Below are 16,967 nucleotides of genomic sequence, written 5' to 3'. Positions count from 1 at the left end.
GACGCTAAGTAATTCGTATGAATAATTTCTATGTTTACTTACCTGCATACATCCGTTTGCCATACATTATCTTCCCCCAACATGCCACTCCCCCTCCCCACGTCACAGCCCTGGCAGGTACTCCCCTTCTGACAGCGGTTGGTGTGTTTACGTACCGGCGTCGTCATTGGCGACGGTCCATGACTTGCTGGTGGTGGAGCACGAAGAGTATCGGAAATGCGTGTAGAGCTGGGTCCATGGCGACGGCCTGCCAGCGGTGGGTATCTCTGCAATGTTTTGCCTCTCCACTGTGGTGAATCCGCCGTGTTCAGGCTGGTTGTTTTTCCGCAGCAATTTGCTGTGTCGTTTCCGCCATCGTGATTTCTAGGATGGACGAGACGTCATTCCGTACGGCGGTGTCTCTTGATTGGTTACGTCCGCCGCGGGGTCAGGTGTATTTCCACGGCGGTGCATGTTCTTCTGCGGCGTACAGAAATTTTACAGTGCTTCCCATCCTAATATGGCGGACGGACTAGCCGCGGCTGGCGGACGGGAAAAAGCATTTTCCGCATACTCCAGGCCGGCGGTCGTCCTTCCGTCCGCCATCGTAATCGACCCCTAGATCTGGAAAAAAAAACTACATTTACAATTGACCAGTGGAACTGCTACTTAGCTTGCTTAGCAAGAGAACCAAAAGCAAACTGTGCCATTAAAGGATGGCATAACTCTTTTGACCTAGGCAATGCTAAAAACATACTACCCATAACAATTTCTTGGAAACTTGGTGCAAGAAGCAGGGTTTCCAAGAAATGAGGGAAAGCCAATCATTTGCAAGTACTCTAATCCTGAAAAAATAAAACAAACACAAGGGTTAGCTAAATGCAGACAATATGGCACAATTACAAGAGTAGATAACCTGAAAGTTATAGTGTTTACACTAGAGCAGTAATACAATAACACAAGTTAAAAACGGACTCCGAAGAAACACTAACTACACTATTAACACAATACTAAATTACCATTAACAGAAGACGAAAATAAAGTGACTAATTCACAGCTGACTTGCTAGATGTCTTTCTCTTTCTGTCATTGAGCAGCATTTCAGTTAGAAGTAAAAATCCCTTCTAATCAAATCCAATCCAATCCAGAATTTAAAAACACCATGCACAGTTGCCAAATTTGAAAACAATTACAATTATATAAAAGTTACTTCTTAAAATGCCCTCAAACACCTGAATATTATTTAAAAAGTTAAAAACATCTCTTCAAAAAGTTCACACAAACCTGAAAAAATAACATAAAAAGTCAACAAAGATACTTAAGAAGTGAAGAAAATCACAAAAATGTTAAAAAGAATTGCAAAATCCACTAATGGTAAAGTTAATCCAACGAGGAATACTCTAGACAAAAAACTATATTGCAGAATGCAGTACCAGTGTCCCTAATTGTAATCAGCTCTGATGCTGGATACCAGGCGATGACCCTGCAAATAAAAACAAAAGCAAAACAACTGCTGATGAGAGACATTTAGGCCCTTATTACGATGTTGGGCGAACTTGCGTCTGCCCAACACCGTTTGGGTGAGGAAACCACCGGACCATAGGTTGGTGGTTCCGAACACCTAATTAGGATGGGACCGCACATGGTGTGGTCACAAACTACCATTTTCCAATTGGAACTTGTACGGCAGGCCTACACTGCCCGCTGCCAAAGCTTCCATTGAAAAATTGAAGTATTTGCACATCCCTGCACCGTGTGGCAGGTCCCTCACGGTGCCTGCCACACGGTGCAGGATTGTGAAGGGTGCCCCCCAGGGCCACGAACAGAAGGCTATGGGTGAAGTGGGCCCTGCTAGGGTCTCCCAAAGGCACCTTCCGACAGCAGTTCCATGTCAGAAAAGCCAACATAGAACTGCTGTCGGAAAGTGACATCATAATCCCAAAGGTGGAAACACAGATTTGGAAAGCCTGTCTGAATTGACTTTGGGGACACCTAGCTGGACCCCCTACCCTCGCGCCCAACAGCTGTGGGCCTGGGGTGAAAATCTCTGGACCTTGTGGCAGGCACCATGAGATGCCTGCCACACATTGCAGGTATTTACACAAACTCCCATTTCTCCATGGGAGCTTGTGCTGCTGCGGCTTCAGCCTGCACCACAATCTCCCATAGAGAAATTGGAGTCTGTGACCACACCATGTGAGTCACATTGTAATACGACGTTCAGAATGACCGACCTCCGGTCAGTCAATTCCCACACCAAGGCAATCTTGGTCAGAGGCAACTCCGACCGACATTGTAATAATGCCTAATTTGTGCTGAAACGCTAATAATGAAATATTTGTGCAATGTTTTAAAAATGTAGTTTGCATGAGCTATTTTGAAAGAAACATACTTTGTGTTTAGTAAAACACAAATATATTAATGAATATTGAATTTAAACTTAAAATATATACCCACAAACAAAACACAAAAAATAAACGTCCACCCTGAACTCCAAAATTATAATGCCCAATACTTCAAATATAAACCTTATTCCTTTCAATAATTATCAAAAATAACTTAATCCCCTCCCAAGACCATATCACCCGTGTATCCATCTCATTATAACAAACAAGAATCCCAAGATAAATTTAAAATAAAAATATAAATAAATACCCACACACCCAAAAATTACCCACCTTGAAAGCCAGTCCCACAAATCAAATCCATGACTCAAGAATGAATTACCCAAAAAGAATATGGTCCCCACCCAGAGCTCCATCACCTGAGCATTCCACTCTCATATAGAAACCCTGTTCCTATAATTAATTACCCCAAGATACTATAACAGCTTAAGTACATACATACTCACCTCAAAAAGGGGAAACCAAAAACGGTTTCTGAATACACAGCTTACTGGTGGCTGGGGTAACACAATAGTACATCTGAAACACCAAATTGCACAATAATTAGTCAAGTCGAACACACTGCTCTCCTGGTACCCTGCACCTGGGTACTAATAAGATCTACGCTGACTATGGACCCACCAGGTTCACAATCTAACATCTATAAAAGTCAATGATACTGAGGCACACATCACATGTAGTCCATGTAGTTGCATTGATGAGTCATCCCAAGTTGGATCAAAATTTCACGTGATTTATTGATAAAATGTCCCACATGTTCTGACAAATCTTGATTGAGAATTCATATACAAAAGCTGGCAGGCAACACGTGTTTCTTATATATATGCAACTTTTTGAAGGCTGAAGTGAAAAGAAGAAAAAATATAAATTGATGTAAAACACCCTTTTAATTGTATATAACTTTGCCCGTAGATTGTAGAAATTGCTGAAGCTGGTTTACTCAGGATGCAGCTAACAATGGAAACTAAATTGGACCAGACTGTGTAGGTTTTGATTACCTTTCATTTGTAGAATGTAGATAAAAACCATGCCTTTTCTGATGACATATTGTGCTTTGTCAGTCTGTCTCTTTCAGTGGTAGATACGGTGCTGAGTTTTCAGCTTCTTGTTGATGCTGATTAATAATGTAAGAAGTCAAAGATGGGCATTCACACAATCCAGATATAGCTACAATTGGTATCCTTTGCTAAAGAGTGCAAGCCCCTGCACTGGCTTCTCTACTCTTACACATGAGGTGTTTATTCTATTTTTTTAAGTCACTGAGTTTCCTTTTTTGTTCGACAGGGTCTGGGGGTCTTTATTTGTACAGATCCTAAGTATCCCTTCAGTGTATATGAGATTCTCTGTTTGAATTTAATTTTCTTATCAATCTTTATTGTTAGGTTGTTTAAGCAAAGTCATGGTGCCAGCACACGTCTTCTTGCATAATTGGAGCATATCCAACAGGAAACTCTCTTCTTTTCACTCAGGTGTTTCCTTCACTGGTTCATCATTGCCTAGCCATTCTCAGATTATTGGGCTCATCACAGGTAGTCTCTACTGCACATTCCCTTTTTCTAGCAAAGTCATCAGACATTTTCAAAGCAGTGGCTGCTTTTGTTCTGGTCACTCAGGTATCCTATGTTTTCACCTATTTTTCTTTACCTGCACAGATTTACACCATTTCAGTATCAGCTCTACACTATTGAATTATAGGAGGCTTTATCAAAGTAGACTTAGACCTGAAAAGAAAATCATTGTCTTTTATTTGGTTCCCCTTTTCTGCTACCTGGTTAATTTTTGTGTGTCTGAATGGGATGCTGAAAACAGTGTCTGTGGTGGTGTTATACTTGTATAACCCTTCCCTTGCTGCGCACACCTGAAGCTTGTTTGCCATCTCTTCCATGTTGAAGGCCTTGACTGGTATGTAGGAAACTCACCTTTGGTTCCAGGTCTGCTTCTGTGAATCCACTGGTCATTACATTGTCAGATTAGCAGAATTGATAACTCTGTCACTAGTACAGATGAGATGGCTTCAGTCCATCTGGGTTCAGTACAGGCTGGGTTCTGCAATATGAATAAGGTAAATAAATGATACTTCTTTCTTCTTTAAGTCTTGCAACTCGTACAGCAGATGGACATTTTTGATCACTCATGGAATGCTTCATATTGTAAACCTTTTTCCTGATCTGTGCCACACTGCCAAATCATGCCAGAAGATGTTTTCTGCCCACCATGCTTCTCACTTAACTGGAATCTGTATTTAATTGGCACCCCCACATACAGTGAAAACCAAAATGAACGAAAATGTTGCTGATGGGTGGCACACCTGAGAATTGTCAATATAAGGTCACTCTCTCACTAACCACTCCGTTGGCAGCAGGCAGAGTGAGGGCCAGATGACCTGAAGTTGATAAGCGAACCATAAATGATACATCTACTAAAGATTAACAGCCATCTTCGGACTTTATTCTCTCATTTCTCCATCTTCTTTCTCCTCTTCCACTCCTCTGAAATAGAGGGTATTGTTACACCTTATCAGGACTTCACCCAGATGTCCAGATAATGCCCCATCAATGTATTCTTCTGTGCTTGCCAGCTGCGTGTTCATATATCCATCGACAGATACTAGATAACCTTTGTATTCCATTCCCCATTTTAGTTTGACCATTACTGGCTTGCCAGTCAGTCCATTGAGGAAAGGCTTTGGGTTCAGTGGCAAACTTATGCTGGGTTAATTTTCCCTCACCGGGAAAACACAAAACTTTCCGTAGAAATCACCCGCCACCGCTGAAGTACTCCAAGGAGTTTTATACACTAAAAAGTGACTGAGCCACTAAGTGTTTCATACTAGTTAGTGACAGCATATCTTTCTAAAAGAAAGAACTCAATGCATGATTTGTGTACCAAACCCAGTACAGAGTAGCAGAAATTACAATACAGAACAACCTGATCATACATGAAATCACTTTAATAGTGAGCTATAAAAATATCTATTTCTCTCTCTTCTTATTCAGAAGTAAATGGGGTAGGCAAATAGCACGTCACTAATGACCTTCAGCTGTCGTAATACTGAGCGGAGCATGCTCTTACATTATAGCAGTTCTTGATAATTGTCCAAACCAGGAGTGCATTGTCAACAGCATGCTTGATGGTTTGGTTCAGATGGGATTTTTTTGTTAATGGTTCAAACCGTAAAACAGAGCTAGCTAGAGATGTTGTAGTTAGCTCTGCGTGTAAATGATGAAAGGCAACCCATACGGTCAGGACTGTGCACCGAATAGGACTGCTAACAGATAGTGAGGCAAAGTCGGAGACCACTCTGGCAGGTGGACCTAATGTATATCAAACAGTTTTTCGAAGGGACACTATATAAATGTAAAAAATAGTGAAGAGCTTAGGATATGGTTGTTGCATTCATTCACCTTGCTGCATTAAAGTGAATGCAGGCTTGGAGGTGCTTCTGTCACTGACTAAATTAATCCTCGAGTAACAGGACAAGACTGAATGGAGTAATGGAAAGGTTTGTACACCCAATGCGTTTCAGTGTAGTGTGGGAAGGCATCCTTCTTTCTGCTCCAATGATGTTGAGCTGGTCTGCATCCACCGCTTACACATTTTCTTGACATTTCCTATTACTAGAGACTATAAATCGATTAATATTTTAGAAAGTACTCAATTTCGTCTCAGTAGCTCCATTGAGTTAAGATTGCCAAAGATTGGGCTTGGTTGGATGTACGATGTTACAACGCGATCAAAATGATCGTGGTACATCACAATGCATCTGTTACCACGACTTGCGATGTAGGGTGCTGGACTTAGGGATAGTAAGATTTAGTATTCCAACTCCAGCCTACATACAGTAGGGAAGGTGTTGGAATAGTAAATCTACTATTCCTTAGTCTAGAGCGCCCTCCAGCGCAAGTTGTGGTAACGACTTCCGTTGTAAAAGACGCGTCGTAATGACACCGCGGTGTAAAGGTTGTAGACCGCTTGGTTTAAAGGAAGATTGTAATGGAGGATTTGACAAAATATGGTAGGTTGTCTGTCTGAATGTTCAACAGCTATGCTGGCCAACTTAGATCTCTGTATAAGATGAACTTCCTACAGGCAATCCATTTCAGCCATTAGATCTGTTAAGGTGCAGTACTACCTCTGAGAAAGAATTTGGTGGTACAGCCTTTCCCTTTTAGAGTTGCAGATTCACCAACTTGCCTGACAGACCACTATGAAAGACAGTTATGGAAAGGGTAATGAAAATTCACAAGAAGGATGAATATGCAGATGCTCGACAACACACTGAGCATGGAGACAAGATGTGTGGACACGGGTGGTGTGCCAATGCTTTGGAGGAAAACTTCCAAAGCTTCAAGTTTTGTAGATGAAATCTTCAGCTGCCAAGAGTGTAATTTTAAGGGGGTCATATTCACAGGAGAAATTGTGCCAGTCTCACACAGCATTCAACGCCTCATCAGGGGTAGTAGGCGCTATATAAATACAATTACAAATACACCCGTTTTAGTGGGGTTCCTCCTGCGTCATTTAAATCATGATGTGCCCTCACCATTGAACAAAGGACCTGCATTTTACACATCCTGCCTGTCTTTCAGTGGTGCGCACTCCCAAGTACAGGTGCGATTAGAGCAGTATCTGCTTACCCTAGTCCAATTTTCCTGTTGGAAGCAGAGAATCTTGTGGTCTACCTTCTTGAAGGCCAGCAAAAGGTGAAGATCAAAATCTCTGTTTTGCAAAATCGATGAAGAACAGAGCTTCTCTTATGTCTACAATTTTCATTTCTGTGCCAACACCAGGTCTGAAACCTGATTCTATGCTGTCTAGTAAGCCATTGGGTTCAACATATTGTGTAGCTGGTAGGTGGGCTTGCTCTCTACTGTAGGTGACCTTACTCTCTAGTGTTTTGCTTAGGAAGAAATGGTTTGAATATGGTCTGCAGTTCACAAACTTCATTGTGTTGACATTTGCTTTCATCACTAGCAATGTTAAATAGCTTTCCTTTGCTCATTGGAAATGATACTATGTAATAATTAGGTGTTTTTTTATTTTTGTGATGTCTAATTCAAGTATAGATGTGCTCTTTAATAGTGGAAACCTGTGAAGGATTGACAGGGGCATTCAACACTTTTATCTCACATTCAGCTTTGCCTGCTTTATATAAGACTAGTCAGACTGGCTTCCTAAGTGTGATCTTTCTATTGACTTTGGAGATAATGATGCTAAGGTCTAATTTGTCTTCCAAATCGACCCTTGCTCGTAAAAAGGATCAGCAATTAATGAAGTCTCTGCTGTTTGGTTGCAGTCACTGGTTTCATTCGTGATCTGCAATTTAAGGCATTATTGGACTGGAGATCACAATAGCAGTACTAATCTATGCTGAGATAGGTAATCAGTTCGCCCTAAAACTTAACTTGGTCACGACTGGTTAACCACTCTCCATGTATTGCAACTATTGACGGTAAAATAATTACACCACAGACGTTTAGGAGGATAATCAAACGTAAATGGTATACTTTTGTTAAGTAAGCTAATGATAATGCAAATGAATCTAAATTAGTATATCATTTTAGTTCAAATTACTTTATTTCGCCCACCAGAGCCATAGCAGTAGGAATATTGTAAAAAACATACAATTTATAATGCATTCAAATTACAAAAGGTCAGGATAATTAACATATCGTATATGTGGGATCTTGGAGGAAAGTACAGCTCCAACATACATAAGTACAGTGAAAGATCCTTAAATTAAGTCATGTATATTGGTGAATCTGCTTTGTTCATGCACAGACCTTTCTGCATGGGAGCGTCACGCTGGCATTTAGTCAGACAATGCCATCCCCTTGCGGAACCACACTTGCCGCCCCTCCCGTGACCCAGGTCGAAGCAAGGCTTCTGCACCTAACTCCAGAGCCCTTCTGGGAGTCTGCGCCATGGGTGAGGGCCTTGCTGGCACGTGCTAAAGGGCGGCCATGGGAACGTGGCAGGTATTTCACTTCCGTGCTGGAGTCTAAAACTGACACAGTTCTTGTATGCATGCAGTTTAAAAGGTCCTGAGACGTTTTGTGACAGCGCATTACAGTTCAACTGATGACACAGAAACGGTCATTAAGGCTTTGCTAGAATCAGATGACAATTTAATAAGGGCAATGTGTGTTTATGAGAAGGGTTTTTAAATATGGTTATGTAATTATTACCTGTATTAATTAGAATGACGAGTCAACACTTTATTTTTTGCACTCTAACTGCAAGTTTTGTGTAGGGTTACTATGATTTTTATATAAATAGATAATGGACTATTAATTAAACACCTACCTCAATTCGCCTAACAAACAATCCTAGTTACTCCTTTAAGCACATTAACATATCGAGAAAGTTTTCAAAAATTAAAATTGGTAATAAACAGTATTCATTGGAAAGTAACGTAGTTGGAATGTGTCATATGAGTTTTCACCCAAAATAGTAATGAGATATATCAGTGTGATGCATGTGGAGTATTGACTGGTACACTTCAGTATCTTGTGCCTGACCAATAAACCTCAGAATGCTTTACTTTTGGTAGTTAAAAGAGGATTTGCCGTAAGTGCTGAACTTGACTTGGCTCCCAACATGAACGACTCGTTGTTCTGTAGTATCCCTGAAGTGTACACACCTGACACTGCCTTAATGCTCTAATGACAATGAACTACTATTCTTGCGTCATTAAATAGCTCTGTTAATACCAGAGGACTTTCACTGATGCACCCCTCAACATAGGGTCGGACTGGCCTGTAGGGCATTTAGGCGGGGCCCGATCAACTGGACTGACAGATCAGTTTGTGGACCAATTTGTGGGCATGTTTTATGGCTCGGTGGAACAGTTTTCACTGTTAATTCCCCTGATATTGCCACAAAATTACCTGAAGAAAACACAAATCCATGCAGCCTTCCATACCTTGCAAAACACAAATAAAGCGTATCTTTACAACTTACAAGCTCAAAACTGGGCTGATTTGCAAATATGGGCCGCATTTTTAGCTATCTGGTTAAAAAATGGGGTGGGGCACTTCAGACTGAAACGCACCATTAGGAAGTAAATCAAACCTGGGCATTGATTTTGTATCAAATGTACAACAAATTGTCCCAAAGCCGCCTTTTCATAATAGCTTTTTAAAACTGTGCTTAAGGGCATGACCTTTGAGTATCCTTTTAACGGCATCTCAACGGTCTGTTTTCATTCCTTGTATTTTTGTTTTCTGTATACTAATAGCTAGTCAAACATTTTGATAGTAAACCACAGCCTGGATGTTTAATTTGATCCAAAGGTTAGGAGAATTGTATACCCACTAGGGTCCACATAGGAACTGGACCATGGATCATAATTCGTCATTTTAGAAAATTGACTGGGTGGCCATAATGCATCTTAGTATGACCTCTTATGTGAGGGGAAGGTAGCAGCTGCTTGGGTGGCACAGCTTGAGCCCTTGAGCCTCCCTGTCCAGTTCTGTCTGGACAGGCACACTATGCATGCTGGTATGTGTAGCACAGGTTCTCACATTAGGTCCAATGCAGATGCTGTTGTCTTAAAATAGACATGCTGATAACTGGCTTATCCAGCTTCTTGCCGTTTGAGAGAACTAGGTGCTATGATGACAGGACAAATGACCACTGGGTCCTCTAGGAGTACGGGAACTCCGACTCATGTGCCATTGAGTAAAGAATCATTGAATTTTTTAGGGGCTCCATCACCCGGAAATCGAGTATGTGGAGAAGAAAGGTTGTGGATGAGAAAGGGACAAACGTTGACTTGGGAGTCTCAGCTGCTGGCCAGGTTCCCCTCCTGTGGTTGGAGATCCATTCTGCCCAGTCCCCACAATGTTCTTGCTTACTTGCTTGTTTTCATTACCTCCTGCCTGCTTGCTGTGATAAAGTGGAATATTAGTTGAGGTGGATGGTAGCCCCCCACAACTAATAATGTCAGTATGCTTGTTAGGTTCAGTACTGGTTTGAATAATTTATGCCTGAGCTCCGTCTCTGGTAGACACAACAGAAAGCCTATGAGCCTACCTTAGGAAAAAGTGGTAAGCATTTAAAAGGACCAAAATGGTAAAGATTTTGAAAACACAATATAATGAAAGCCCTACTCCAATGTCTGAAAATAGTAAATATTTTAATGAAGAAAATGACACCAAAACGACAAAAAAACAATCGAGAGAACTAGAGATGTCATTTTTGTAAATAAAAAAAAAATAATAGCGCCAAAATGTGCAAAGCACCAACCACAGGCTACCGGTCATACTAGACTGGGAAAGGGTATAGTTTGATGGCCACCACAATTAAGCACAGGTTTGATGCGCAGGCGGTATTAGTCCCAGTTGCAAAGTTATCTTCAAGTTAGAGTCCTTAGTGGGGCAAGACTGTCAGCTGGATCCAAAACATGTTTGCCGACGATGGGTTGACAAAGTATGAAGTTTTGGTAAAGCTGTCAACAAAGGCGGGAAAAGTCAAGAGTTCTTGCCCAGGGAGTCATTTATGTAGATCAGATGTTGCTTGGTGTTGCACCTGGTGAAGCTTTCTACCTTCAGACTTAGGAGCTGATTACAAGTTTGGCGGTTGATCAAAATGCCAAACTCGCGGTGGCGTGACGGGAACCGCCACACTGGTGGTCCAACAGCCACATTACGAGTGCAGATATCCCACCGCCACAGGACTTCCGCAACCACCAGGGATCTGTGATGCCTCAGTAGTGGTGCAATGGTCTGAGGCTCGCAATATGTTGGTGGTGCTGCTGCATCACCAAGCATATTACAAGTTTTCTCATCACCACAGTTTTCATGGCGGTGAGCCTTCCATGAATAGTATGGAGGTGAGGAAGCCTGGAGATGCATGCACCCCTTGTTCCTGCATCGCATGGACTGCACAGTCCACACCATGCAGGAACAAGCTTTGGAGTTCACATTGAGGTGCCTTTCTAAGGCTCACCACCTGGGACCACCAAAGCATTGCCCGCCGGACCAGGAGAAAACTCCTCATCTGGCGGGCAGTATGTGGTCCAGTTTGGTGGTGTGGGAGTACGTGGGATGCTGGCATGGCGTCCTGCTCCCACACTGTCAAACTCATAATCATGCCCTTAGAATCGTTCTTGGATGTTGGATTTCCTCAGCATGGTGAGTCTGCTGGCTTTGCCAGAGAGGGTTTGATGTCATCAGATGCTGGTCAGCATTGCACCAGCTTACTCGATTTGCAGTTGCATAGAATAAGGTAGGGCAGCCTCAGCGTATCAGTTGCCAGCTTGATTCCAGTCTCACACCAGTTCCCCGGTCGGAAATCTTGGTTATAGTCTTCTAAGCCTTAGAATTTGAATGTCAGGAAAAAGGAGTACACTCTGACACCAGCTGAGGGTTTCAGGAACTCAGGAATAGCACTTGGTAGGGGTGGGGCGTAAGGAACCATTCCAACAGAAGCCTCCAGCAGAGTCTAGGGCGGGGCCAGCTGAGCTAGTCAACTGTGCATGTTCTTTCAGGCAAGTGGGTTTCCTGCAGCTTTTGTGTCTCTCTAGCTTAGCAGGAGGTAAGTCAACTGATTCTTTGGGTCCACGTCTTGGTCCTGGGTACAAATGAGGGAAGGTAAAGCCATTAGGGTTCTCCTCACATGTCCTAAAAGAGGGTGCAGTCTCTCTTCTGCACAGGTCCAGTAGTGTTCTGACGAGGAGTGGGCAAGGGTGCCACATTTTATCCTGGCACTAGCCTGTGGGTGGGAGTGCCTCCTGGTCCCGCCCTTACCAATAGAGAAAATGTTCCCAGGGGTAACCCTACCCACTTTTGCAGCAGTTCCATTGTGCCCTACTACAAAAAATCTCACAGTGTCCCTCTCTACCTAAAATCAAGATGGCAAAATCGTTCTTCCCCTCTGTGCCCACCCAAGAGCTGGTGCCTGGGAAATGAGCAATCTCTTCTCTGTAGTCACTTAAAACTGGTTCTGGGGGCAGCAACTTTCTCACTAGACCTAGTGCCTGACTGGGTATGGAGACTAAGGAAGTGGGCAGGCCCAGGTGGTAGCTACATCTGCCAGGGCAGGATAGACCTCTTGGAAGACAATTAAGTTCATGGGTACTGCTCAAATGGACATAATGTCAGAGGAACAGAACACCTTCCTACATCAAAGGACTTTTCACATGGCATAAAGGAGCTATTTTGATGAAGAGCAGAGCTTGCCGGGGCTCAAGATGGCTGCGCTCTGAGCGAGCACTGCGAGCCATCACAATAATCCGTAAATTATCCTGACATCCAAGCACTCTTTGCAAGCCCAGACCAGTGGCATACTAAGCGCAGGTGGCGTGCTACAGATTGATGGGCTTCTTGCTGAAGTCTGGGCGCACCAAGGACCCGTGGTGACTGTGGCCTACTCTCATGGCTCCCACACCTACCCACAGTAATTAATTCCACTGCGGGGCCTACCTGCGGGAGGCTTGCCTCGAGGGTCGCCTGGCCCTTACCAATAGAGAAAATTTTCCCAGGGGTAACCCTACCCACTTTTTCAGCAGTTACTGTGTGCCCTATTACAAAAAAAAACACAGTGTCCCTCTCTATCTAAAATCAAGATAGAAAAATCTTTCATCCCCTCTGGAGAGCCCCTGTGCCCACCCTGGAGCTGGTGCCGGGGAAATGAGCAACCTCTTCTCTGTAGTCACTTAAAACTGGTTCTCGGGGCAGCAACTCTCTCACTAGACCTAGTGCCTGACAGGGTATGGAGACAAAGGAAGGGGGCTGGCCCAAGTGGTAGCTACATCTGCTAGTGACAGGATAGGCCTCTTGGAAGATAATTAAGTTCATGGGTACTGCTCATATGGACATAATGTCAGAGGAACAGAACACCTTCCCACATCAAAGGCCTTTTTGCATGGCATAAAGGAGCTATTCAGCTGAGAGGCAGAGCTTGCCGGGGCTCAAGATGGCTGAGTTCTGAGCAAGCACTGTGAGCCATCACAATAATCCGTAAATTATCCTGATCCAAGCACTCTTTGCAAGCCCAGACCAGTGGCATGATAAGCGCAGGTGCCGCGCAACAGATTGATGGGCTTCTTGCTGGAGTCTGGGCGCACCAAGGGCCCATGGTGACTGCGGCCTACTCTCATGGCTCCCACACCGACCCTCAGCAATTGATACCACGGCTGGGGCATGCCTGTGGGAGGCTTGCCTCAAGGGTCGCATGGCCTCTGAGCAATCGCGTGGCCTGAGCACGGCCGCGGAGGTAATGTCCGCTCCTCAGCATCGGCGTCGGACCAGTGAGGACTGCGAGGTTGTGGAGGGCACACGCCGGACCAGCCGCACTGGCGGTAAGAGACCTGGCTGCGACGCGACTGCCTTTGTGGGCGGGGAGGGCTCCCATAGTTGAAACCAGATGTGCTGTGAGCGACACATTGATCAGGGACCATGCAGAGAGCTGGGGGCAAGGAATTGAGCTGCGACATCTGACCTAAGGCTTGGGGGAAGCGACAAGTGACATTGAGGTGCCTGGAGGGAGTGCGCCTGGCTGGAAATAGATGCTACGCTGACCAGGGACCTATCAGCGTGACACTAGAGGGCGGCTATCCAACTCCAGGGTGCCTGGGAGCCCAGCGGGGGAAGTGCATACGCTCTGACCCACATTGCGACCTTGTGGAGCCTGCTCTGTATCTCTGTGTAGACTCCACAGCCCCTCTTGCATTACGTGTGATTCACAAGTAAAGGGCCCAGAAGTGATTCACTGTGTGCAGTGGCGGTGTGAAAGGCTGCCTGTGCTCTGGGGGCGCCATCCTGCTCCGTAATTAAATCAGCGGTGCCTAATACCGGGAACCGGATGCGCCCCACTGGTATGCATACTCTGTGCCAACATTGGGTCTAAGCTGCCATTGTACAGGGACTGTGCACATCCTTGACCCAGCATCCGGCGCTCAAGAGAGGAGGGAGGTGGAGGTGTGATTTTCTTCCTTCACATCAGCATGGGCAAGGTGCACAAAACCCAACGTAAGCTACAATTTGAGCAACGGAAATCGAGGAATAGAGATATGGAGGGGGCCCGGCCTTCCGTGGAGCCGGCGGATGTGGCTGAAGAGGCAACAGGTGACCTCAAACAGATCCTGGCAGCGATGCAGAAAAGCCTGCAGAAAATTCTATCAATATCGAGGGAAAAATAGATACGCTAGCATACTGCATGGATAGAATGTCGGAACGCCTCAACAAGCATGCTGAATGAATTGATATGACCAAGAGACGTGTGTCGGAGGTAGAGGAAGCCCAATGGAGGCTGACACTGTTCAAAAACAGCTAGCGAAAACACTGACTGTGCTGCAAGACAAAGCAGAGGACTTAGAGGCTACGTCCTGACGGAGCAACATACGTATCACGGGGCTGCCGTAATCCACATCAGTGGGAAATATGTAAGTGTTCGTAGAGAAGCTCCTAGTCACACTACTGGGTCATGAAACCTTCTCAGATATATTCATGGTGGAGCGCGCCAACCTCTTGCTTGGCTCTAAACCTCATCTGGGGGCCCACCGCACCCAGTTATCTGCGCAAAGCTACTAAATTACAGAGACAGAGATGCGGCCCTGAGGCAAGCTAGAGAAAAAAGAGTCCTTCAATACAAGGGTTCCATGATTTCACTGTACCCAGACTTTACCATGAAGGTGCTGGAGGCCAGACGACAATTTGCTCAGCTGAAACGACGCCTGCGGTAGCAGAACTACTATGCTTTACCCGGCCAAACTGAGGGTCAATATGAATGGCAAAACTAAAATCTTTCTCTGAACTAAAATCTCTGCAGAAGCCCAAAAGGAATTCTCCAAGACATCAGAGCCGAACAGCAAGACGGAGGGACTTAATGAGGCATCTGGTGGCGCAGTGGGAGGGCAGGACTAGCAAGGCCTCTGATGCACAACTCCCAATAAGTATTAACAGTGGATTTGGGGTCAATCCTGTTCCCCCGCACTAGGGGGCATATTACCAAGCAATAGCGATAATTATCGCTATTGCTTGGTTAGAGACAAAGGGGCATATTATCAAGGGGGTTTATCTCCGCTTTTTTGGCTTTAAAAGCCAAGAAAGCGGAGATAAAATTATCTCCCTATTACCTAGCTGTCGCTAACACCAGTTAGCGACAGCTAGTAGGAGATAGCGACTATCTTGGGCCCCACTTTGCATGTCAGTGATATTTATCACTAATGACATGCAAAGTGGGCGTGCCAAGATGTTAGCGACTGGAAACAGTCTCTAACATCGCTATCTCCTATTACCAACTTTTGGAGATATTCGCGCTAGGCGCGAATATCTCCAAAAGCTAACACCTGCCCTGAGCAGTTCTTAGCCATGTTTTCCAATGGGAGGTGGATAACATGGCTAAGAGCATTAGCTCGGTAATGCATGAATATCGCTGACTTTTCAGCGATATTCATGCATTGCGGCCGTTTTTTATCGCATTTGCGATAAACCTTGGTAATACCAATGTTTATCTGCGGCAAAAATCGCCGCAGCTCAGCGTTAAAATTTTGTCTCTAACCAAGCAATAGCGATAATTATCGCTATTGCTTGGTAATATGCCCCAAAATTTTACCGCTGAGCTGCGGCGATTTTTACCGCAGATAAACATTGGTATTACCAAGGTTTATCGCAAATGCGATAAAAAACGGCCGCAATGCATGAATATCGCTGAAAAGTCAGCGATATTCATGCATTACCGAGCTAATGCTCTTAGCCATGTTATCCACCTCCCATTGGAAAACATGGCTAAGAACTGCTCAGGGCAGGTGTTAGCTTTTGGAGATATTCGCGCTTAGCGCGAATATCTCCAAAAGTTGGTAATAGGAGATAGCGATGTTAGAGACTGTTTCCAGTCGCTAACATCTTGGCACGCCCACTTTGCATGTCATTAGTGATAAATATCACTGACATGCAAAGCAGGGCCCAAGATGGATGCTATCTCCTACTAGCTGTCGCTAACTGGTGTTAGCGACAGCTAGGTAATAGGGAGATAATTTTATCTCCGCTTTCTTGGCTTTTAAAGCCAAAAAAGCGGAGATAAACCCCCTTGATAATATGCCCCTAGGTTTTCACCAGGTCGCAGACTTCAGTCAGACTCTTTGAACCTGTGTTTCCCGGGTTAATGAAGCCTGCATATCGCAAGTATTGTTAAGTTTATTTGATGAGCTGGGTGGGAGGGCTGCGTTAAATGTCTTAACAGGGTGACCAGAAGGCAGGGATTTCAACATGCAAACTTGGACTGTGGGTGCTGATATGCCCCTCGTGTAAGGAAAGCTTCTTTTACTGTTGTGCATGGAAGTACCAGATGTGTTCTGATGGCATCACTATGTTTCTCTTTTAGTGGTGTTCTCTGCGGTGCCGAGGTAACATTTGCCCTGTGTGTTACTCACAGTATTGCTTTGTTGGTTTATGATTTATGTGTGGGAGGGAGGGGTACGGGGGGCTTCAACAATGCTATGTTGGGGTTTGCATGGCGTGGGGGGGGATTATATGAACTCTTTGTTTTTGTATTGTCTTTTTTCGGTCCTAGTATGTACCATGCACTTTTCAACTCCAGCAAGGGTGCCTCATGGTAAAGCAGAAGCCTGGGGTGTTT

The 16,967-nt window shown here is 44.4% G+C and overlaps 1 protein-coding gene across 1 annotated transcript; it reads right to left on the bottom strand.

The window, feature by feature from the left end:
• Window positions 1-4,830: 4,830 nt before the first annotated feature.
• LOC144762481 (small nuclear ribonucleoprotein F-like) lies at window positions 4,831-5,497 on the bottom strand. Its single transcript, XM_078647695.1, has 2 exons — window positions 5,457-5,497; window positions 4,831-5,092 (listed from the first exon to the last, which is right to left on the bottom strand). Exons 1-2 carry the CDS (start codon window positions 5,495-5,497, stop codon window positions 4,831-4,833), a joined length of 303 nt encoding a protein of 100 aa, XP_078503821.1.
• Window positions 5,498-16,967: the final 11,470 nt, after the last annotated feature.

The sequence above is a fragment of the Lissotriton helveticus genome, chromosome 6, assembly GCF_964261635.1.
Source record: "Lissotriton helveticus chromosome 6, aLisHel1.1, whole genome shotgun sequence".
NCBI classification, from domain to species: domain Eukaryota; kingdom Metazoa; phylum Chordata; class Amphibia; order Caudata; family Salamandridae; genus Lissotriton; species Lissotriton helveticus.
This window is presented reverse-complemented; position numbering and strand designations above follow the sequence as displayed.